Source organism: Phalacrocorax carbo, chromosome 3 (genome assembly GCF_963921805.1).
Source record: "Phalacrocorax carbo chromosome 3, bPhaCar2.1, whole genome shotgun sequence".
In the NCBI taxonomy this organism is placed as follows: domain Eukaryota; kingdom Metazoa; phylum Chordata; class Aves; order Suliformes; family Phalacrocoracidae; genus Phalacrocorax; species Phalacrocorax carbo.
In genome coordinates, this window is record NC_087515.1 from 29,591,231 (window position 1) to 29,616,385 (window position 25,155).

Consider the following 25,155-nt stretch of genomic DNA (forward strand, 5'->3'; position numbering starts at 1 on the left):
ACTGTTGGTCATGATGATTCTGATGATATTTAGGTATTTTTCTGAGGTTGGAAGATCTTGAGCAAAGTTTTTTTTTGTGTTATTTTTTGCACTTGTTTAATATGTAAGTCATTCAGACGTGTTCATACCTCTTTTTTAGTGGGCGTGATATCAATACTCCCTGGGAAATTCCAGCCATCTTTCCATATCAGAATGCAGTTGTCCAGGGACTTGATTTGCTTTCTGATAAATAGTTTCTAAACTTACCTGTTTGGAGCATGGTATGATTAGTTCTTCTTTTCAAGTAGTATTGGAAGATTTTTTTTCACTCTGCCTCTTTGGAGGGCTCATGTTGAAGTAACGCTTTTAGACTGAATGCACTTACGTATCTCAAGAAACCCATGGGGCTTAGAGCCGCTGGGAAGGTGGGTCATTATTGTCCCTCCTTGGCTACCATCTGCTTCAGTAACCATCAGCAACCTTCAGCAAGTGGGCAGTAGAAATGAGAAAGAGGAACGAAGTAAGGCTGTTAATCTGAAGTAGTAGTTGAAGTATGAAGACTGATGGTTGACAGCTGGAAGCACCAAGTTAGGAGTCACTAGGGAAGAGTAAAACTCTGCATCCCAGCAGCATGTTTAGTGAGATGAAAAGAGGGTAAAATAAATAATGAAGGGTTGCATGTTCTAGCGGAACTAAACACTACAGTAAAGAAATGTAAAACCAGAAAACGCTTAAAATTGTTCCTGGCATTTTTCAAAATAAATTATTTATATAGGAATGTGTGCATGTAAATTAGGAGCAGAAGAGGGATGATGTCCAGAGACCATTCAGTAAGTTTTCTCAGGGTTGTGGAAAGCATGGGATAACACTGCTGTGCATGGATGTTGTCTCTGATACCAAACTGAATTGCTTCTCTCAGACTTGTGTGTGAACTTTTTAATGTGAAAACACCAGTTAAAAGCTACCTCTGTCCTTGCCAATCTTGATGCCAACTCTTTTGGAATCTCTCTTTAGTGATACAGTTTAGAAACATTAGGTCTATGGATTTGGAGACAAAAGATCGGGGAGAAGATGTCAGGGAGCTGTGAAAGAACCGATGGTACTGCTGGTAAGGAAGCTGCTTCAAACTGCCAGTGCGTGTAGCGCTTGCAATTCTGCAATATGGAACCAATAAATTCATACAAGTACTTGTCACTCGGCACAGACCTGCTCTATATCACCTACCATTATTTACATTTCAAGACTATACTGTTAATGCTTTTGGCTAAAGCAGATAAGTAGAGAGAACTCTTCTGAAAAGCCATCTGAATTCTCTCTGGCAAAAAAAGACAGGCCAAAAGGACATGTGGGATAATCTCTCCATGATCGTGCAGTCATCTCAAGCTAGAACACGAAAATAAAATCAGTTTAAAGCATCATGGAATCATTAGTTTGGCTAAGATTTAAGACTTTGGGATACATGTACATCGTTCCTCATCCCCCACCAGACTAGTTTGGAGGTTTTAGCTTCCAGAGCTTAGTTTGTTTGAATTGCTGGATTCAAAGTTTTTGCTTGCTAGACCAATTTATATTTTAAGGAAGGCAAAAACCATAGTACTTCTGAGTCAGGACACTGGTAAAGCTTACCAGTAAAGGTAAAGTTAGCATCTTCAGACTTAGTGTACATTTTCTTTTCAGGTAGATTTAAGCCTTCTTTTGAACTGTTTTGGCATTGCAGATTTATGTGATTGTTCTGGGATTCTGAGTTCTGCTATATCTCAGACTTCTGTGCCACACACTGTTTAAACAATATTGCAGATATACTTCAATACTTACACTTTAATTAATACTTTTAGAAAGGAGATCTATAAAAATTAAAAAGGTGTGAAGTGAGGACAGAACATTATAGCTGCCTCTTACCCATTTTATATCTTCCTTCTAGTTACTTGGCATAAGATTAGAACCAGAAAGAAATAAAAAGCTCTTGTTTTTTTCAAAAAGCAAGGGAATGTTTGCCAAATACCAATTGTAATAACAAGACTTTGTTATGAAACAGCTCCCTGCTTGATTCCAGGAAAAGGATAGTTGTTATCTAGTATATTCTGCGTGGCTTGCAGAGCTGATTGTACATATACACGTGTATGCACTGTTTTCAAATAGTCTCATTTCAGCCACATTAACTGTTCACAGGAACTCCTACATGGAGTTCTTTAAACAATGTATCTTCCACCTATCTAAATATTTTCCATTTTTAATATTGTTAGAATCTGCTGTATTTGATGCAGTAAGACACTTGTTTTCAGTTTTTATACAAAATGTGTACTAATGGCTTTTGTAAAAAATACATATGCATATACCATGTTATGGATTAATAAGAGTCGACTTCTCTTCCCCTAGGAAGATGAAAAATAGATTTCTCTCTCAAAAAAAAATCCTTTAGGTCAGATTTTTCAAGGTTGTTTCTGAAACTTTTTATCAGCCTTTAGCAACTAAAAGGCAAAAGCTGTTACCAGCATTCCATTCAGTGTTCAGGATGTTGCTACTATGTTGATTCACGCTGTAGATCAGGAGTTCCTGGATGTTAGTAATTTGTATGGAGACAATACAAATTCTAGTTCTATTCTCATTTAAGCTATTTATTCCATGCTAAAATAGGTAATCCTTTATCCAGTGGTTTCCTGGAATGAAGAGTCTGGAGGCACATAGGAACCACAAACTAGATGCTCCCTTTGTGCCGCAACATTCAGAGCCTGGTGGCATACTTGGGGATTTTGATGTAGTTGAGGAAAGGGAAGGGAATGTGTAGCAGCCTCATGCATCCTTCTGAATCTGAGCCCAAATGTGGGATTCTGTTGTGCATGTGTGGAATAAGAGCTCTCCCTGTGACAAAACAAATTAATTTGTTCTTTTTCTTTCTCTGAAATAATTTTTCATGGCAGTCAGTAATTTGAGCTGTGCTTTCTCATTTTTACTGATTTTATTAATTTTTACTTCTAGTCTTACATTATCCCTGAGTGTGATACCTTAAAAGGTTTATTCTGGTTTTATTAATTCACTACTCTTCCCATGATAATTATTGTGCATTGTTGGCTATGTGAACAACATGCTGCACTTTCTGTTAGTCTTGCACAGAGCTGAAAGCAAAGGACTGACATGCAGAGACCAGAATACAAAGAAAAAAATGCCATTTATAATTCCATGGCTGGCCAAATTAAAAATAACATGCATAGAAAAAAGAAGTGCACTTAAAGAAAAAATCTCATTTGTTGGGCAGTCCAAGGGCAGCCTTTAATTGTACTAATTAAGCATTAGTGTTTGTCTAGACATCAGATTGCAGAAATGCTTGCTTCAAAGCAATAGCAAAAAAGGATTTTGAAGGTTCCTGCTCTGGTCTGAGTGCAGCTGAGTACCGGCCTGGCTGTATCTTGACCTTTAGTCTCTGCCACTTACAAACTCCAGGTTCTGTGTGTGCTTGAAGATGAATTTCCCGTGCCCTGTATTCCTCACCTTTCCTTGAACAACAGAAGAGCTAGTACTTAACTAGCAATCTGCTGGGCCTTTGAACTGCAGTCTTCAGAAGACATAAAACTGATAATGTGAGGGAAATGCTAAAAAACATGGGTCCTTTCTTTTGTACTACATTGACTGGAAAACCAGCATCAGCTGTGTTTGTTTTTGAAAAGGACTAATGAGCATATTTGTTCTGAGATGACTTTTTAAAACTGATCATTTACATACTCGTATTTAGAAAAAAAGCCACATGGCAGAATGGCTAAAATGGTGGTAGATTTTTTGAATTCTTTGACTGTATATAGTTGTTCTCATGCACTTTTAATTTAATAGTAGGTTGTGATGAGGTTCAAACGTGAAACAAGAAAACAAAGAGCAGAAGTCTAAACTAAATGTGGCCAGTGACCTGATTTTCAGCACTCTTAAAAGAGATGGGATTTGAAAGATTTGGGTATTCCCACTTCTTAAAAGTTTTCAGTCTTCCTTGTGATATGGGGGGGGAGTACAGAATGAGGAACATAGACTTCAGAAAGCTCTTTGTAAGTTGCCATAATTGTCTCTGTCTCTAGCTCCCTCCAAAATCACTTGTCTTTCCTCTCTGATATTTCAATGTTCTCTTCATCTCCTGCTAAGTAATAATTGATGTGCGTGCTTTTAAGTGGTCAGTGGTGCTTGAACAGTAAAACAAAACAAAAGACCCTAAACACAGTGCAAGAGGGAAATACAGATGGTGCCTAAGCAATTTGACATTAATTTTGCTACACTAAGATTGCTGCCCAGGATATCTGCTGAATAAAGAAATCTCTTAAAGCCTTGGCTCCCAAAACAAAATAGAAATGAGGTGGTACCACTAATAGATCAGTACAGGTAAGGGAAGTTACAGGTAGAAATCCTGATCATATTTTGGAAAGCCTGGCCCCTCTCTTTGGAAACTGAGTTTGGGGGTTTTTTTGGTTAGTGTTTTTTTAATAAAATCATAAATAGATTAATGTACTGTACTAGAAAAGCTTACATGCATCACTTGTCTCTTTTCAGTATTTTTTGTGATGTTAATGGGATACCTTTCCACAAAATTCTTGCATTACACTTCCAGTTTGTAGGGTGTTTAGTTCATTCAGTCAAGTGGATGAACTTTTGCTAACTTTTTGCTGAACAGTTCTGATTATATTAAATCTGATTTATACTCTGTTTAATCTTGCAGTGCTTTTTTGGCATCTTAGCTACAATACCGAAAGCCTATAAATGTTCAGTAAATATTCCCTTTTTTTGCTCGCTTCTTACTGAGCAAACAAATTTAATCTCAGGAGGTACAGGAGGTGATGTCGCATTATATAGGCACAGTTTCATCTATGTCAGCATAAGCTAAAGAGCCTTCTTTGTGTAATTACTTACTAAATCCTTTTAAATCTTTTAATAGTGTTGAATATACACTTGGAATGTCATAATTTTTAAATGATAACACAAGTGACTAAATTCAGACATTGGAAAAGCAGCTCAACACTAAAATGTATGATCAAGGTGAAATACTTCACTAAATTTAGATAAAAATTGCTTAAGTAACAGTATTTTCATTTGCTGCAAGAGATTAAATATGTAGAAAGGTAAAAACTAGCACTTGTCCCCATATTGCATCTAATGTTTCTGGAGAAATTGTAAGGGATTGTAGTCTTATCTTCAGAAAAGCGCTCTGGTTAGAGGAGGCTTTCTGAGAGCAAAAATGACCCCCCGGTGACTTACATCCCAAATTGTTACATCTGCACAGGAAGGAAGACTGACGCATGTACCAGTTGAAGCCTGATATATGACAGTCTGAAGTCTCCCTTCTTCAGAGTCCAACTTGCATATGCTTAATGTCAATCGTTAATGCCTATAAGAACATGGATTTCAGCCTTTGCGGATAAATGCCTTGATAAAAATAGGTGCTCTTGTACATCTCTGTCATTTTCTTTGGTATCATGGGATGGAGCTTTTCTTGTGTGTATGTTGTGATTTCTTGGGTCATGTTAATTTCCTGTCTGTCAGAGAAATACAAGATGTGACTATGACCTTGTGTTGCTCCATTCAACTGGGAAGTGTAATAAAAACAGCTTTGAAATAATATATTCAACTGGGAAGTGTAATAAAAACAGCTTTGAAATAAAATATTTCTAAGGAAGGAACTTTTTGCCAGTAAAAATGCTGAAAACTACTCTAGCCATCATTTAAATCCCAGAACATATCTATTAATTTCACTGTAATTACCAAGAAAAGAAAAAAGACTAATGGTTTTAGACTTGTGAAGGATCTTGAAATAATATTAGTCTGCTCCAAATTAGCTGTTGGCTTGTTTTCAAATAATGATTCATGGTGGTATTTTACTAAGCCTTTTTTATTGTCTTGAATAGTTCAGAACTTTTGTTTAACTTGCCAAGCAGTACTATATGTGGTCCTGCCCTTAGTGCCTCAGAAGTTAAAGGAATATATATATAGCTTCAATTACATCTTTTGAATAATATACTTTAAATTATGTATAAACTTTGCCATTTACATTTGGGGCAGTCCATTTTAAGTATGTTTGATGGCAATTTTCTTATTGACAGTATGAGAACTGTGTTTAAAAGTGGCTACACTCAATAGAGAAGTTTAGGGAAAGAAGAATATAAGAAAAATATTTTTAGGGTGTATGTTACTTGGCTTCTTCATACACTGTCAGATTTTCCTACAGAGAAGATGACTTACTTCCTGTTCAAGACAAGTGAACCAAGTAGATGCTATTAAGGAAAAGAGCCAGATTTCCTAGTAGCTGATAATATTTAGTCAGTTGTTGAAGACGAAAGAAAGGCAGGCATTAGAAGTCAGTATTGCAAAAATGAGTTTCTAGGGAACCTTGAACTGAAGACTTTGTGAGTAAATCCTGGGCTCCTGCATGTACCACCATATGGAGCAGGAGTATGGAAAAAAACCAATAAATCCCAAACCCTGGAGATGTTTATAGGAGCATTTTATTTTCAAGTCATCTGTATGTTATAAATATATAGAAGCTTTAATTTTAGTATATAATGAATACTGGGATAGAACAGAACAAACTATTTCAGTTGGATGGGACCTACAACAATCACCTAGTCCAACTGCCTGACTACTTCTGGGCTGACCAAAAGTTAAAGCGTGTTATTAAGGGCATTGTCTAATTGCCTCTTAAACACTGACAGGTTTGGGGCATTGACTACCTCTCTAGGAAGCCTGTCCAGTGCTTGACCACCCTGTTGGTAAGGAAATGCTTCCTAATGTCCAGTCTAGACCTCCCCTGGCACAACTTTGAACTGCTCCGACGCGTCCTTTCACCAGATACCAGGGAGAAGAGATCAGCACCTCCCTCCCCACTTTCCCTCTTCAGGAAGCTGTAGAGAGCAAGGCTATCGCCACTCAGCCTCCTTTTCTCCAAATTAGATAAGCCCAAATCCTTAGCCATTCCTAATAGGACATTCCTTCCAACCCTGATACTAAACTTATCAAAATAACTTCCAAATGAAAATATATATGTATAAGACGTCAATATTATTGCACTGACCTTTTCCCATCTCTGTTGACTTGATGGAAATATATTTTTCTGTTGTACGTTCACATGAGCCAGAAGTTTGTGACAGGGGAATGTCAAAACTACCTGTTACTTTTTCAAAGTAGGTTAATAAAGTTTAATATTGATTTCGTAGCAGAAAGGAATGGGCAAAACCTTGGCTTAGTTAAGTATATAGGGTTTGCCACTAATGTTCAAGGAATCTGGTTTTACCTAGTGTGCATGCTGTAGGTCAGTAAAGCATACACCTTTATGCTAAATTTAAATTGGATAGAGCAAGAATCACTTGGACAATGATTTTATTGTTCACACCTTCCTGACAATTGCTTTCATTGCAGAAAGGCAATGTTACTTGCTCGTACTTGCTGTGAACATAGAGCAGATCATCAGTTGGAACTGTAAGAGGTAGGTAAGAATACAAGAGCAGCAGACATGAACCTTTATAAAGCTTGGTACCTCAACTACAAAATTGTGAATTGATATCTCTAATACAGTTGCCAAATAGCATTGATTTTTGGTCTCTCTACTACAAAGACTTCCATTTTACTTAATTTGATGCATAAGAATAGTTTTAGGAGAAATAATTCATAAGTATAAGTTAAGCAAAGCTGCAGCATTGAGATTTCACACTTTTTAATGGGATGAAATAGCAGTTAGTTTCAGATCATCTGACCCTGATAATGTAGAGACAGAAAAATAAGATCCTTTTGGATTCTTCCTTGATGTTTTATGTGGGAGAGAGCAAGGATATTCTTTGAATTTTTATTGCTTTCAATAAAACTTTAATAAAAACAGCTTATCAGAAAACTGAAGTCTCTGTCACCTTTACAACAGCCTTCTGCTCTGGGTTGTCCTTTTCCTTTGTAGATGTAAATATGTAAAGCTAAGTGCAGGCAAATACAATAAACACTACATGTTTAAAAACTTTCTAGAGTTCATAATTAGAATCAAGGAAAGCTCTACCATCATAGCAAAAAATTAAATTGGGAGGCTTGTAGAAATTTTTTTGGCAACTTAATCTGTTGGTTTTCTTGTCTGAGTGATTGTAGCAATTGTTAAAATGGTAAAGCACATAGGTGTTACACCTGATGGAGCAGCAAGAGCTAGCTTCACATTTAAGATCAATTCAAATTGTTCTAATGGGTCAATGACATTCTGAAAACACGAGGATTTTCTTCCTCTGCCAGGGTTTAGTTTGTATTGTGTGTTCTAATGGAAGGTATACACTATGATGCATATCTCATTCTATCCTGCAGGGATTTAGCTTATCCTTGAGTTTAATAATGACAGAAAGCTATGTTTTATCACTTCTTGTAACCAGATCTACCAACAAAGGGAATAGCTTCCCTCTGGGAAAGCAAAGCATTGAGGTTAAACACCTCATAATCCTTGGACAGGGGTGTCTTTACATGGATTTTTTTTTTCCAGTAAGTATGGCTATTTATTGTACCTTCGCATTTTTCACGCAAGTGAATCTTTAAGTGAAAGGCAAGAGTGCAAAATCAGTTTTTCTGCTATTGGCTTTTTAATGATTGGTTTTTTTGTATCGCTGTATTTAGACACCTGTGGTATACAAGGTGCTTCATAAAGAAGATACAGTTTGTGTCCTAAAGAGTACACTGTATCATAAATATGCCCTGTGTTTTTATGGATTTGATGTTATTTGTATAAAGAGAAATAATGTATCCCTTTTATGAATACCTGCATGAGGAAAGTAGAATTTCGATTAGTGTTTGTCCATACTGCCATAAACTGTAGGTGTTACAGTTCTACTGCAATGTCTGCAATTTCCACTTAATCTGGATCCCATTCTGCTGCAGCAGTTGTCATGATTGCTGCTGCTGCTATCTGCACTACTGTTAGTGATCATTTACAGCTTTGTAACAACTACTTTATGATAAATAGCTGTAAGCTATAAATTTATTTTCAAAATTTTGTGCAGCTCAGTGCTAAAATGGAGACCAGTCACCTGACCAGTTAGTTTTCTCTGAACAATTGTTTGGCAAATTGGGCTTTTCCTATTCTGTTAAGTTCTGTCAATGCCTGGTTTTGTGCTGCACTTGTGCCTGGGTTTGAGCCCTGAAATTATGGTTGGCTGTCACTGTTCATATTCAAATGTCACCGAGCATGGATCTCGGCTGGATTTGCTAAGGGATGGCATTTATCAGCAGTCAACACTTTTTCATCTGAGTCCGGTTCCTGCAATGAAGTAGGAAAAGTGGTGGCAAAGACTGGTGCATATCTTTTTGAGATGTTTGTAGTCCATTCAGCTGCGGATTCATGATAAACTGTTTGATGGCAGGCGATGGTGTGAAGAACAACAGTGCTTCAAGTGGTGCTCGTTCCAGCTGGGAGATCGTCTCTTTCAACCAATGCTGGAAACTGGCTCAGCTGCATCAAAACACCAGAATCAGCTGGATATCGCTGCTGGGAGTGCAGCTTTCTGCTTCTCTTAGCTGCCTTCTTCCAGGAACAAAATGGAGAAGCACCTGTACTGGCAGTTTCCAATTTATCTGTGATGCTGCTACTTGTTTCCTTAAACCTTAGAACAGGGCGCAACAGTCCCAGACAGTGCCTCTGTACTGCCCCATGCCAGGCTGGTGGCTCCACAGGCACTAATTCTAGCTCGAAGTCTGACTGGTTTGTTGTTCTTCCAAGCAAAAAAAGAAGAGTCCATCTACATCAGAATCCAGTCTCTACATCTGCACACTGTGAAATAGAAATTAATTTTATCTAGGTGGCATGAAATAAATCAGAAATCAAATGTTTAGTCAGGGCAACATCTAGAATTATAATAGAAATTAAAAATGTTTTAGGAAGGCTTGGATAAGCTAGTGCAAATGTATGTTTTGGAATGTATTGATGCTTTTTAACTGACTTAAAAAAAGTTACTATCAATGCAGGCAGGAATGTTCCTGTTCAAAATCATATTAGAATCTCTTTCAACCTTTTAGGTTATTGATAGCTGCTAACACTTTTTTAAAATGTTGGTTGCTCCACAACAGGTAGAAAACTCTTTTCAAAATATGCTTCAAAACACAGCCTGTTTTCCTAATTTTCTGTTTCATGGCTACCTTCTGCAGGGTTTCTTGCACTCGCTCATAAAGTAGCTAGCATTGATTCTCTGTGGTGTGAGGCAAAGGGGGGTTACTTAAATTGATACCTTTCTCACAGTCAAAGTTTGTGAATAAAGACTGCAAAAGAATTTCATGGAATATCTAGGTACTTTTATTGTCCTCTGACACGTTCAGGCTTGTATTCCCCTGAAATGCATTAGATTAATGAAACAAATACACTGCAAAAGTAGTAAACCATCCATAACTTCATTAAGTGTTAAATCCATTTGGAATGGTCCCATGCTGAGGAACATGCTCATGAAACATTGCTTTGTGCCATGTAATGTCCAGCTAAAATGAAGGTTGTAGAATTAGATTTAATAATTTTTATGGTTTCCAAAATCTTGCTCTTCATTGTGGTTCTTGAAATGCAGACCAAACTTCTCTCTCTTATATCCATGGCAATCTTTGTGAGAAAGCTCATCCAGTGCTGTAGCTGAAAGGGAACTTTGGCTCCACTGAGACCCTGAAGGCAGGATGTGGCTGAATGGCACGGTGTGTTCGCCTTCAGGAAGCTATAGCCTCTTTCTCAGGTTGAAAAATATGTATTTTTTTGTGTGTGTGACTGCTCCTATTCCAGTTAGTATGTACACAAAGACATAAATGTTTTCTATTACACACACACACCCCGCCCCATTAAAAATATTGATAGAAATGCTAAGGTTAAGAGCTTATTTAGGCTGGAGAAGTGAGTATTAGAGCTGTAGTAGTCCAGTCCAAACCTGTGCCCTAATCCATCCTCCTGACATTCTTATTTCCTATAGTAAACTTTCAGCTATCATACCTTTTCAAACACCACTCTACCTTTCACCATGTTGCACAGAAGGATGCTAGTCAACCAAGTAAATTTCATGTTGAGAAACTTCTGGGATTTTTAACCAAGCTGGTTATCTTTCCTTTATGTACTTCCTAATTGTATGATGCGCAGTCTCAACTTGCCATTAGGAAAGGACCAGATGAAGCGATGCATCTGTTGAAGAGGGGCTGAGAGGGACAGTAAATGGTGGTAGAACAGAGCCTGTCCTTTTCTTCCCCCTTTCCTTCTCCCTCCTTGGCATAGCATGTATTAGATTTTAATCAGGGAATGTAACTCATAACTTGGTTGTGCTAGTCCTGTCACAAACAACTGTGATTGTCAGTTTCCACTATCAAACTTGTGAGAACTAAGTACAGAGGTAATTTAATACACGGATCAACTTGGCTTTTGTCCCAGCACAATTATGGAATTCACCATTTCTTTCTCATGAAAACTGATGAGGATTTTTTTTTGTCTAGACTTTTTGTTTTTGGAGGTCAGTGGTGTTATTTAAACTGGCTCAGTGAAAGTATAATACTTCAAAAATTAGACACAGCAACATTAATTAAGTGGGAAAGATCTGGTTTTGCCATGCATTTCTGTATTTCAGAGCATAACTAAAGAATTTTTTGGGCATAGTTTTCATGGATAACTTTTGACCGATATAATAGAGTCATCACAACAGCTGCAAGGGATTGGTTACACTGCTGGAATTCACCCGGGTGTACACAGGTCTTTTTAATGCATGCTTTTCGAAACAAAACAGTTTGATAGCAGGTGTGACCTTTAACCCTCCCTAACTTTGAAGAACTTAATCATCATCATTTGTTCAGCACTGAATATATTTTGCAGGTGGAGGAAACAGAGGGAAATGTAGTTTGGTTTTGATGGGAAAGGGGGAGGATGAGGAATGGTTGTGTTGGTATTCTTACCTCTTTTGTGTAAACCAAATTAGACAAAGTTATTTTCTGAAAGTTCTATCTATAACAAATTTTACATTCCATTGAGAAAATTTGTTTTGCCATATAGTTGCAGAGATAAAATTGAAAGACAGAGTAAAGCTTGAAGAGGGATTTAACACATGGCCATCTACTAAGATTTTGCATGCAGAAAGGGGCTGGGAGAGCTGTGGAAAAAAGTGAATATACAAGAAGATACATTTGAGAAGGTGGCTGCATTGTCCTCGGAGCCTTATCAATTACACGTTGGTCCTTCCCAATAAATGTTTGTCTTGCCAGCTTTTTGAGGATCTCAGATGAGGTTCTATATCTCACTGTCTGAGCAAACCCTTGTATTTGAGGGGAGTGCATAGTGATGTGGACATGGCTCTCTGGATGAACCAGCTAGCCCTTTACAGAGTCATGGAGATTGCGGTAATGATTGTACAGTGTGGTGTCTGATGTTGTGGATAGCAGTGCTGCAGCCCATGCAAAGGAAAACATGGCCTCTGTTGGGATTTAATTGTCAACTAAAGCATCTGCTTATTTATTCAACCTTGTAGATCAACTTTGTTGTAAAAGTGTCTAAAACTGACATGGTCTGAGGATACAGAAGGCAATTTTATTTGCCAATATAAACTGGAATGTCATGTAAATCTGTATGCAAGTCAGCATAATTACAAAATCTGGACTAGTTGTCCTTGGATGGCTGTTGGTTGTGCCAAATAGTTGTATGCTATTGTTGCTCGTGGTAGGGTCCGTTATGATAAAGATGAAAAGGGGAGGACTTGCTTTCACAAGTGACTGAGCATATGTGGAAATTCAGATCTTTGCAAATAAAAGCTAGAAATTAATGTTTGAATTGCCATATTAACAGTAAATATGTCTGTATATATTTCTCTCTAATCTGTAAAGCCAAGAGTTTATGCTGCTATTACAAAAATCTGTTGCCTGACTCTGTAGTTTTGTCCCTTTTCATACAGGCACAGAAGCGTGCCTGCAGTTTGCACTCTGCTTTGCCGCTGAATTAGTCCATGAAAGGGCTTGTCTGTTTAAGCATTTCTTTTCATACAGAGTCCCATTAATACTAACTTCAGATTCAAGTTTAGTGAATTCTGTCTTCAAGACCTAGTTCTTATTGTCCAGTCTAGCCTTGGTTGAGAAAAGTTGGTTTTGTGGCTGAGGCTGTAGACAGGACGTCGAGAAGTCCCCTGGGCCTGCCCCAACTTCTTTTCAGCCTTAGGCAACTTACTGTTGCAAAATCATTTCAGAACTCAGCTTATTTGGGTTTCTGTACATTTTTGTTGAGTCTGTTGTTATTGTGGTGGTACCAGAAGTTTTTGGCATTATTTGTGAAGTTGAGTGTGGTCAGTACCTCTGACAGTCAGATTTATGCATCTTGGACTACGAACTGAAGATTGGTGACATTTCATAAATTGTAATCTTAATTTTTGTGCCTGGATTTAACAGAAAATCCTTGTCTGTACATATCCTTAATCCTTGAGTTACCGCAACTGCATATTGGTTATTCTGTGTTTTTCTTCCTTTCTCCAGCTTCCTCATGGCTTCAAGGAGCAATTTTTACTACTGTGTACTACCTTCAGGCACGTCCCAGTTAGCAGCTCTACTACTTTGTTGGATTGGAGCATCTCCAGACAGCAGTGAATTTCTGCTGATAGAAATTTGCTTTTATATGGCCCTTATTTCTTGTAACGGTTAAATCAAAATGGATTTATATTTCTTGATGGAATGTTCCATCATAGTTATTTTTGTGCTATATTGCTTGAGACACATAATGAATGAAGATGAAGAGTGAAAGAGGGCTTAGCATCAGTGTTTAGCTTTGCTAGTTTAATTTGCTCTTCCATCCTTCCTGCTGAGGAAAGGGATAATAGGAATGGTCACATTTGTATTGCTCTATGCTGTCAGTTACATTTTCATCACCCTTTTGCTATCATGTTAGTTAGCAGTGCTTTGAATATATGTCTGAAGTGGCCTGTTACTGCATTAAGAGCTGTCTTGCATTGGATCATGCTTTTTGTTTCATGTAACAAACCATGGTGTTTCTGAGGCTGTTTTATGTGGATTATTTCCCCTTTACCTTTACTGTTGCTCCAAGTTAGAAATACAGTCTAAGCAGTATTCTCACCTAGTATGGGCATGGCTGCAGCTGCCTTGAGATGATGACACCAGATCATTTTGGTTCCCCAGGACCGGAATTTCAGCCCAATATGTTGAATCTTATCCCTCGAAGGACAATAAATCTCATTCTTGAGCACTGAATTAAGATTTAAACTTTTGCAAAAATCTCTGAGGAGTCCAAAGTTGGCACTGTTAATCCGATGGTGTGCAAGTATGCAAATCTCTACTCTTTTGGAGACATCAGTGTAGAAACATGAAGTGATCTATTTTATGCAAGCAGCTGTTTCTTAATTCATTGGTTTTCAATACCTTTTTAAAGAAGCAATATTAAATATGTCCTTGATGTTAAAACAGTAACTTAACTGAAGCCATAGCATGGTTACATTGTTGGAGTGATTGTATGTCATAGTCATAGACAGGAAATTCTTGAAAGGACTTACAGGTTCTTCATGGGAATTTTTTTAAAGTGAAATTTATGTGAAACTTACTGATCCAGTAGCTAACAAAATGAAGCGCTCCCTGAATAGCAGCAGATATTTGCGTTTGGGTTTGCGATCTCCTCATCAAAGTAATATTTGTATTAGATATTTAACAAATAACGAAAACTTGCGTAGAGAAGTTATTTTATATAGGTAGCTTTTTCATTCTATTTCCTGCCATATGACAAGGCAGAATTCATGTCCAAAATCATTTTTTGTAGTGGAAGGACAAAGGACAATTAAGAAGGTTCATGAATTACAATGTCAGAACATGGTCTTTTGGTCTTCTGTCCCCCTCATGTGCAAACTTTGTCATGGTTTTCAGCGGTGTTGAATTTTTATCATGTTAGCTTATTTGGTCTCTTGTTGAAAACTGGAAAACCCTCTTAAACAGTAATCCCAAAAATCAGCTGCATAAAATTCCACTTTTGAAAACCCAGCTGTCTGTAGCTGTAATTATTCTCTGATTACTTGTTTGCGAAGACTCAATTGAATATGATTGTATACCTTTTAAAATAATTCATGTTCTAAAATATCTTATTTTTATAATTTAGCTGCTTATCCATGTATGGGAAGAATTAAACAAATTGGCACATGCATGTATGTTTTCAATTTTTTCAATTACTCTCTTTTTTCCCTCCTTCCAGGCCAGCCAGACCATTCAAATTACCAAAAAGGTAAGGTCTAATACTGCCACATTTGAGGTTTGCGGAATCATATAGGCAGTAGACAGGGTGGTGGCAAAACTGTTAGTCCATACACAATGTGAGAGTAAGGAATGTCCAAGGAAAATAGGCAAATTAAAACCGAATAAAAAAAAAAAATATTTATGCAGTGGCTAGTGAATTTCTGAAACTGCCACAGGAGACTGTGGAGGCAGATAGCATCAGCAAGTTCAAACAACGTCTATAAGAATTGATCTCCAATGGATCCCTAAGTAAACACTGAAAGGAGGAGCCAGACACAAGCTCTTTAACATCACTAATCACACATATGTAAATGCCAGGGGAGCAGGAAGGGGGTAGACCACAGATGGTGGCCAAACTCTTGTTCTTCCCTGAAGTAGTCTTTCCTTAAATAGCTGCTTTTGGAGACAGTATACTGGGCCAGAATTTTAAAATCTAGGTGGATTTCAATATTCCTTTTTTACAAATATTTTATGGGTTTTTTTTTTCACTACAGTCCATGCCATTCTTTTTGTGTGTATGTACACTTTCTGCACAAGCATAAAAACCCTGTGGCTCAGCACCTTTTTGATAAAGGGTTATTCTGAGAAGTAGCTTGGTTGTATCATCAATAATGATAAAACAACCTGACAGAAAAGTTCAGAAATTTTATCATAATAATCTCTTCCAAAAACCAGAAACCCCATATAATCAAGAACACTAGGTTTGGACTGCATATACTCTGAAGAATGGCAGGGTCAGAGAAAACAACAGAGCATCTTACCTAAAACTGTTACTATTTGCCTTCAGTACAGAACGAGCCTGTTTGCTAAATGTCTGGTTTGAATTACATAAATCTGTTGATAGGAATTCAGCAACACACATCTCTGTTGCTCGTAGTGACCTAGTTATGATACAGAAACTATATATGGTATGTTTCTGTCTCTTTATATGAGACTGGGTAGTGGTTTAACCTGAGTATGTCTGCATATAGGTGCTGAATTGAAAAGTTTAAAATTATCCATGTGTTATGCTATAGCTTAAAATGAGAAGGAAAAGTGGAGCGCTGTCTTTTTTTTTTTTTTTTTTTTTTTCTACTTTTTAAGAAAGCATCTGAGGTCTTTGATCACTTTGGGGTAAATTGCTTGAAACCAGTCTTGAGTGTTGCTAAATGGGTGAGGTAACTATAGGTTGAATTAATTGCTCTATCTCCCAAGCATTTTTAATTGTTGAACATGTGAAGGGGTGGGGGTGGGTGGAAATCAAACCTTTTTCAGGTGTGTGAAAAACAGCAGAGGAAAAGAAATTAATGAAAATTATGTAGAGCATGGTGCAAGGCAGCTTACAGTGGTGTCACCATTCCAACAACTAGATTAAAACCAGGAGGTTAAATGCCATAAAAAAAAAAAAAAAGAAGAGATTTCAGTCAGTGTCATAGTTACTGAGAATTCATTGTTTAGTGCTTGAATGGTTTGGAGGAGAAAAAAGAAACTCTAATGTATCAGTGTAGCCATATGCCCAGCTCATTAAACAACTGTAGCTTTAATTAGGCATCAGAAAGCAGGATTTAGAAAAGTACTGAAGTATGTGCTTAGCATTAAGAGTGTGCTTTCTGAATCTGAGTGATTCCTTGACTGAGGAATTGATTCAAGTGCTTTCCTCTTGGACTCGGATGTAGTCGGGCAAGTGGTCACTTATGCAGAATCTCAGTCAGGGCAGCGGCTTACTTTTTGCAGAGAAAATTACAAGTACCTGAACTCACTTTATGGCTTTTTAATGGGTGAAAAATAAAATTACTGCCATCTGTTTTGCCACTTAGGGTGGGTTGGGATCTAGGCTGGCTGTAGGGAACTTGATTGGAGCCAGAGGCCTCAGCAGCAGTGAATGATGCTCAGACAAATAAAACTAAAATATAGTGGGGTTAGTCCTTTTTGATGTGCTACCCCAGGTCAGCTTTGCTTAACTGAATTTCAGTGTGTGATACAAGAAACAGGACAAACTTGCAGGGATAAACAAACACTTGCTGTCTTCTGTATGCGGCTTATTAACATGTTGAACAGTTCACCTAGGACCTAGTTTCTTTTACAGCTAGTGAGTGAAGATTTTAACCAATTTAAGAGCTGCTCAGCTGAGAATGGAAGTGTAGAAACAACATGTCAAAGTGGTAAATCTGACACTAGTGATGAATAGGAAAATTAATCTTTTGGGTATAATTTTTATGACTTCAGAGCAAATGTCTGTAATAGCTAGTCACTCCAGCACTTGGTGTTTATGAAAACATTTAGTCCTATAAATAGGAAAATTCTATTAGGTCATTTACTTCCCTTCACTTCTACTTTGTACAATTGCTCATTTGGCAAGCTGCCCCTTTGTGATTCACTTTAATAAAAACTTACACTTCAGATTGCTTTTCAGGCTTTTGCTAATTAACCTCTTGTGTGAGAATGTAAGAATTAGTCCACATTTACCTAATGGGAAATTGAGATACACCCAGTGCTTTGGACTTCCTTGCTCAATAAAGCTGCACCCAGGCCCCTAGACCATACGTTTTTCTGCACCCTATGGAAAGTCAGCAATAAGCTTGCTCACTGCTGTTGATTTTACAATTGGAAAACTGGGAAGCTGTTGCTGGAGTGAGGAGCTTGGTATTACATCCTTTCTTAGCATTGGGACAGAAAATTTCTGCAGAGCCGATAATTGAACTGTGATTAGATAATGAGGTGCTCTGAAACTGAGAAAGAGCCATAATCTTTTAAGACAGTAGAAGTAAGTAAAGGAGCACTCTTCTATAAACTTCCATGTTATGTTGCACAGAAGTTGAGGAAGTAAGAGTATAGATCTTGATCAATATTTAGTGTGTACAGAGACTATTGATATAGAATGATTCATAGCCTGTAATTATTTTCCTAATGCCTTTTAAACTTTGTGGGAATTTCTGTACTCTCTTTGCTCCCAAGCTTAGGCAGTGTTGCCCTTCAAACATAAACTCCACAAATTCAAGTCTTTACTGTAAGAAAACTTATTAGAAATTAAGATTTCTGGGTTTCATTTTATTTTCTGATACTTTTCTGTCAATTTAACAAAAACAAAAATACTTTATGAAAATGATGGAAATCAGATTTGCATATAAAAATTCTTACACTCTTAAAATTTAGAATGACCTAGGAGTTGAAAATCCAAGGATATGTTCATACTAGAAGACTAAGCAATTAATGCCGATTAGTTTATGTATCATGTTGCAACTCCCTTGCACTGTTGAATTTGCAACAGAATGTATGTTCATATATAGGGTTTAATTTTTTTTTAAAAAGGCTTTTAAATATAGAGGAAATGTTTTCTTTTGGGTTCTACTTTAAAATTGATTTTTCCTCTCTGATATTTTTCTTAAAAAAGTTTAAGCTTTAAAAGAAGAAGAAACTGCGACATTTTGTTTCATTAAATTTGTAACAAAACATCTACTTTATAGTAGTCCTCAACCATGGATAATATCCATGACGGAAGTTCAAGTATAAATTTATGGGAAAAAGTTTTTTATATAATAAGTGCTTAGTCTTAAACAACATTTTTCACTTCACATATGAGGGTTTTTTTGCATTTTCAATGTAAAAACTGGGTATGTAAATTATTGCTATGGTAGTTTTAAATACTGAGCATGTGCTAAACAACAGTAATATCTGTTTCAGTAGCCCATAGATATTCACCTCTATGGCAGCACAAAGACAATCTAAGATAAAGCCTGCATTTTTGTCAGAATTGGTGGGGGGGGGGGGGTGTTGGGGGCTGGGGGAAGGGAGTAATAGTCTGATATGAAAAGCTTTTCTATATAAGAATAGAAAGTTTCAGTAGGAGGAGTTGATAGGAAGTGGGGGGTTTTGTTTGTTTTCTTTAAAAAAAAGATGTGTAAAAAGAAACTATTTCCAAATAGTTTCCATCCGTGTGTGATAGCTAGCTTAATTTCATGTAATTAAAACAATGAAAACAGGTTGGTGTTTCAACATGGTTCTTTAGAGATGTATGGATTAATTTTGTGTATAACTTTTATTTCTGTAACACCTTTTTCTCTGCTCCTCTCCATGTAGCTATGCTGCCCTGATAGCCGACTGGCCCGTGGTGGTCCTGGGCATGTGTACTGTGTTAATAGTGGTGTGCGCACTGGTTGGAATATTAGTTCCAGAACTCCCAGATTTCTCTGATCCATTGCTGGTAGGTAAATCGTAATCAGCTCTACTGTCAAAGAAGTATTTTTTGTCTGCTGTTTTTTCCAGTTATACCAGTAAGCAACAGATGCAAGTACAGCAATTGATACGTTCCTCTTAAATTGGGATCTGCCTAGGGTAAAAAAATTACTCTTAATATGCCTGAAAGCATGCCTTGTACTATGAATCTAGGAATCAATTTCCAGAGAGATTCAGTTGGTAGTAAGCTTGCAAGTTCTGTCTAATGAATCCACAAGAGAAATGAGGTATTAAAGAGCCTTGTAATTCCTCTAATTAAAAAAATTAAATCTTGTCATTGGAGGTGCTAATGGTGATACGAAGATGCAGTTGGCATTAGAGAGTGTTATCCACTAGTTTAAATTCCTTCTGCATTTTGCTATTGAAAGCTCATCTGTCCTTCAACAGAACTGCTGTACATTGAATAATGTAAATTCATCCCAATTTTAGATGTACACCGTAGACCATACGGTCTAAATCAGGTTTCAAAGAGTGAAGGCCAGGATCTGTTAAAGGAAAGGAAATTCTTAGTGCCTTCTGGGGATGAAATGTTATCCATACTGGAAGACTGAAAGTAATTTTGTCAGATCCTATTAAATACTGCGCTCATTTCTTACTTGTCATGAGCTGTCTTACCCATGAGTAGTTTTCAGGACTTCTACTGAAAATATTGTATTTAATTATTACCCATAAATAAAAATATACTGTTCCTATAAGTTATTGTTGTTTATGTTACAGTAGCGTATATCTCTGCATATCCGTATGTAATGGATATTTCTTGAAAACAGCCAAGTTATTAAACTTGTTTCAAAGTCACTGTCAAAATTATTTAAAGATTTGCATTATTCTTGGAGAAACAGTGAAGATATACTTCAGTGGTTTTAATCAGTAAAGAGTGATAATTGAGATACAGAAGAGGACTTTGTAGAACACCCCTCCTCTGAAAACTAAGTGCTGAACGTTTGATAGACTAAACCATCCTCGCTTCTTGGGGATTCTCGGGGAGTTGTACGTGCAATAATTCTTAATCCCTTGCCGCTCTATACAGTTGGTCATTATTTTGGCTGATGTGTCATAAAGGATCTTACCTTTAAAAGTAGATGCCTGAAGTAACTATGCTTCATAATGAAAACTATCCATCACTTTGATCATGTTTCCACTTTCCTGTTTGAGCTAAAGAATGAAAAGTATTAATGGAATTTTGTAAATATCTTCTCTTAGGGTTTTGAACCAAGAGGGACGGCCATAGGACAGAGATTGGTCACATGGAACAATATGGTGAAAAACACAGGGTACAAAGCAACACTTGCAAACTATCCTTTCAAATATGCAGATGAGCAAGCTAAAAGGTAAGAATTTGTATTAAAAATGCATTTTATTTTATTGGGGTATTTTTGGTATGTACATAGTGCTTGCTCCAATGCCCTCTGAAGTTAATATATATAGTACCACTGATTTCAGCAGATATTGAATCTGATAATCTACATTTCTCAAGGCCTTTCACATGGAACTAGATGCTTCCCATCACAAGCTCGTTAAAAGAATTGTATCATTTTAGTTTTCTCTTTGAATTATGGATATTTGCAGTACTGGACTCAATGTCATTTCTTTTGAGGTGTCTATTTTAAACAAAAAATTCAATTGATGTTTCAGGTTTTGTATGCCAAAGTCACATTGGTAGAAATATGTTTTCTCATATGTAAGAGCTATTAAGATATGTGACTTGTTTGGATGCTCCTTTTATTAACAATACCTTTGCTAAGGTAAGTTAAAACTATTTATTCTGTTTTAGTCACCAAGATGACAGATGGTCAGATGATCACTATGAAAGAGAGAAGAGGCAAGCAGACTGGAACTTCCATAAGGATACCTTTTTCTGTGATATTCCAAGTAAGTGGAGAAATGATGAAGGAAGGCTAAAAACTTCGGCCAGTTGAATGATTCCTGAGCTTTTCTGTATATTGTATGCTTTCTTAGGAAAATATTTTTTTCTTATTATATTCACGGTAAGCACCTTCTTGCTGTGTGCAGAAGTCTTTGAAGAAATAGGGCTGAAGTGTTATGTTCTATTGGTTCTTCCTATGAAGCAACTGTATTTACTTGAAGTGCTTCCTTTAAGTGTTTTCGTTTCCTGTAAAGATTTTTATTAGTTATTGGTAATGCTGATCATTGTAAAAGCAGTGCTTTGAGTGTGATTATAGACGTAGCACTTAATTCACACTAGGGAAGAAGTTGTATTTTATCTGTGCCATTAACTTAACTCTAAAAAACCTAAATCAAAATACTTTTCCTGTATATGTCCTAAAATACATCCACTGGTTATATCTTGTACAGAACTTAGGGGTTTGTTTAGGAAAAAAAAAAAAAGACAAAAAAAACCCACCAAACAAACAAAACCCACTATACGCACACAAAAAAAACTCAAACAAAACACCCCTGTCAAGGACACAAAAATCAAAAAAACCCACCCACCTTAAAGTACTGAAGGCTAGTGAAGCTGTGTAAGTTAAACTAGAGGACAAAAAAGACAAAGAAGTCTTTATTGACTTTTTACAAGGCATACTGCAACACTTTGATAAGTTCTGTTCTGGCAAAGAGTCATGCATTAGCACATGTAGATCTTGCCTTTATTCATATAATGACCTGGGCTCTTTTGCAGCTCCTTCAATATGTGAGGACTGATAACAGAGCACAAAAACATAATTGTGAAATTATTTGTTTATATTACTTGATCTGAGAGAGCAATGGCCAGTAAAAACCGGGGTGAAAAACAGGTTTATGTTTGTTGGGGTGTGGTTTTTTTGGGTGTTTTTTTTTAATTATTATGGTATGGTCTTACAGCTAAATGAGAGGATGTGAGCAAGGTTGTTGTTTCTGCCCCTGTGAGCAGAACCAAATTAGGCTGAGCAGAACTTGCGTAAGGAAGGGGAAATGTACTTGAAACTCTACTGAGCATTAACTGCAACTTGAAGCAGAATTAACTCCTCATATCCTGCCTGCCGTTTCTGCATAGGCTCACTCTCATTCTTTCCACTACTGTTTCTGCGTAGTCTCAGTTGTGGCAGTCATGAAGGAATTGCGTTTCTATGGGAAAGTTTGCCAGTCCTTTATACAAAGAAAACAGTTTATTTCCTCTTGACCCATTTTTGTCATTCCTGGTATCTTACTTTGTCTGCTTCAGGATCTGCAGATTACAGCTTCCTTGATCCTATAGCACGGTCAGAGATCATAAAGCACTACCCAAGCCTTTTCATTACAGTCTTGTGAAAGGCAAAAATTCTGCACGTTCACAACAGCAGGAAAAATGTAGCCTTTTGGGTTTTGGAATGTTGTAATTAATGTGATAATGCTTCTTAACAAAAAGTACCGTATTGTGTTACGCGGTACCATATATTTTCGTTTGTATATGCGTTTCCCTTGTTAGCTGTGCATAAAGATCTCACTGCTACTAAGTAATGATTTCCTTTCCTAAAAGCTGTCTTCTAATAAATGTGATTTAATTTGTAATTTAAGCTGTATGTGTCTAAACTGTAGAATTCTTAAAAATGGCCTCAAGGATATCACAATATCGACTGCAGTCATTTGCTTCTAAAGTGAAAACATTCTTGTAGAAACAGATTTATAATTATTATTTATATCCCCAAATGACTAAATCAGCCTTTGATTACTATTATCTGTAGACTGCCATTATGCTGTGCCAAGAATTTCATAGTTTGCTGATTAGATCTTTTGATTTTTATTTGTTTGTCATATTTCAGAAGACAGTCTGTTTGAATAGGGGTCTGTAGAGCTTCTAAGTGGTATATAGTATTGAAGATGCCATATTTACTATAAGCACTTTAAGGAAACTGAAACTTTCATGTGGACTGAGTCTCACAGATAAGTAGCTCATCTTGAAAAGGAGGTGGATTCCCATGACCTGACAAAGATTTTGTCTGTCATTTGAATGGTGGGATTTTGCCTCAGTCTTTGATACCAGACACACCCAAACAACCTATAAAACTCCCCTCCTGTAATTTCAGGTGATCGCTATTCACGAGTGGTGTTTACATCAACAGAAGGAGAGAATTTGTGGAATTTGAATGCAATTAAGTCAATGTGCAATGTAGATAACTCGAGGGTAAGTAAAGACAGCATTTAATTTTTTTTAACTTGCAGCTATGAAGCATGTATTTAAAATTTTGTTTTGCTGCCTGTTGCTATCCAGTAGCATATGAGAGGACTTCACAATGTTCACATCCTTTTCGAATGGTCAGTCAGCATGCAGACAGTTAAAAAACAACTTGCAATTTGTAAACCAGATTATATAGGGGAATTTATTTGGTTTTGCAACTAATGCCATCCAGAATGGGGTGGAGGAGGGCTGCTTCAGAAGTTTCTTTGCAGAAAGGACTATCTTTTTCTGTATGTTTCATCTCAGAATATTATTCCATGGATTTTTTTGTTCTTGTTTCTCAGAAAAGAATTAACTGTTGTTGCTTTTTCACCTTCAGGTGAGCTAGCTGCATCCTCATAACATATGCAGTTTTCTCTGACACTGTGTGTCACTCGGCTTTTTTGTTTTCTTTTGTTTTCTTTTGTTTAGGTCAGAAGAGAATAATTGGCAGATGGACATCAAAGGAACTTAGATACAGTAGCTAGAAATGCAGCCCAATTAATTAGATGTGGATAGTGATACTTTCAGAGTAATATTAATTTTTATTTTTAAAAATGAGAAATAGAAAGAAGGCATTTTGGCCTTGTCTGTCTGTCCTTGTAATCCTTCTTGGCTTTCCTCGTACTCAGGATATTGCGTAGTCAAAATAACCAGTGTAATAGCCAGCTTCAGAGGCTGCCATAGCTTCTTCTACATGTGTTAGAAGATAATTTAGCGCACTGATTGAAATCTATGTCCAGTTTTAACTTGATGGCAGTTAACTGGCAAAGGCTAAAATGAAATAAGCGTTCAGATGGTACATTTGTAAAATATAAGCTTGTCACTTGCTAGAGTGAAGACCTTTGAACTGCTGAGTGACCATAAATTTTTGTGTACTAGTGACTGTGTATGGAAATGAAGCAATATGTTTTTCTTCTATTAATAATGATCTATTTATTTTAAATTTTTTCTCCTCCAATACAAAAATAATAATAAACAATTAACTTCATATTATATACCACATTTATTTCATAAAGAATGTTTTCATTGTTAGATTTGTTTATCATTGCTCTTTAGACAACTGTATTAATTAAGCAAATTCCCAAACTGTTTTCCCTAACAGCTGGCATTTGCTTGCTTAAAATGTTGAATTGTAGTGAAACACTGTATAATGAATCTCCCTTGGCAGTCTGCTGACAGGCATTTTGTCCTGGCTGGCCTCTGTTGGTGCAAGTGGTTTTTGTCCTCACATGCACATGAAATGTTCATTATTTCCCCATCAGAGATGATTGCACCAACAAGATGGCTCGTGTCATTACCCTTTATCTCTTTCAATCAGAATGAGCCAGGTGAGCCAAGTGCGGTATTTTAACTAACGCAGCTGAGTTTTGAAAGAACTGAGCTAGGGAGTAATCATATTGCCAGTTTAATCAGGAGATGCAGTGGAGAATAACCTTTTACTAGGGTAAAAATTGAGAGTTAGGGAGGAGATGCTAATCTGTGCATTTAACTGTAGAAGTTTAGTTGCATAGGCAGCTGATGCAGGTAAATCCCTGGTAGCATAGATCATTGCAAAGCAATGCAGTCTGAATTTTAAAAAAAAAATCTATATAACAGAATACAGTTAATTACCTCTGAAGATTAATCCT

At 36.8% G+C, this 25,155-nt stretch overlaps 1 protein-coding gene across 6 annotated transcripts in view; it reads left to right on the forward strand.

Annotated features, from left to right (window-relative positions):
* Window positions 1–25,155, forward strand: part of DISP1 (dispatched RND transporter family member 1) — a 95,131-nt gene that overhangs the window by 59,392 nt on the left and 10,584 nt on the right. For all 6 annotated transcript variants that reach the window (XM_064446322.1, XM_064446321.1, XM_064446320.1 and 3 more), the window contains 5 exons: window positions 15,140–15,169; window positions 19,237–19,360; window positions 20,593–20,720; window positions 21,164–21,261; window positions 23,394–23,491. In XM_064446322.1, the coding sequence (XP_064302392.1) occupies window positions 15,140–15,169; window positions 19,237–19,360; window positions 20,593–20,720; window positions 21,164–21,261; window positions 23,394–23,491 (478 nt within the window). The remainder of the gene's footprint in view (window positions 1–15,139; window positions 15,170–19,236; window positions 19,361–20,592; window positions 20,721–21,163; window positions 21,262–23,393; window positions 23,492–25,155) is intronic.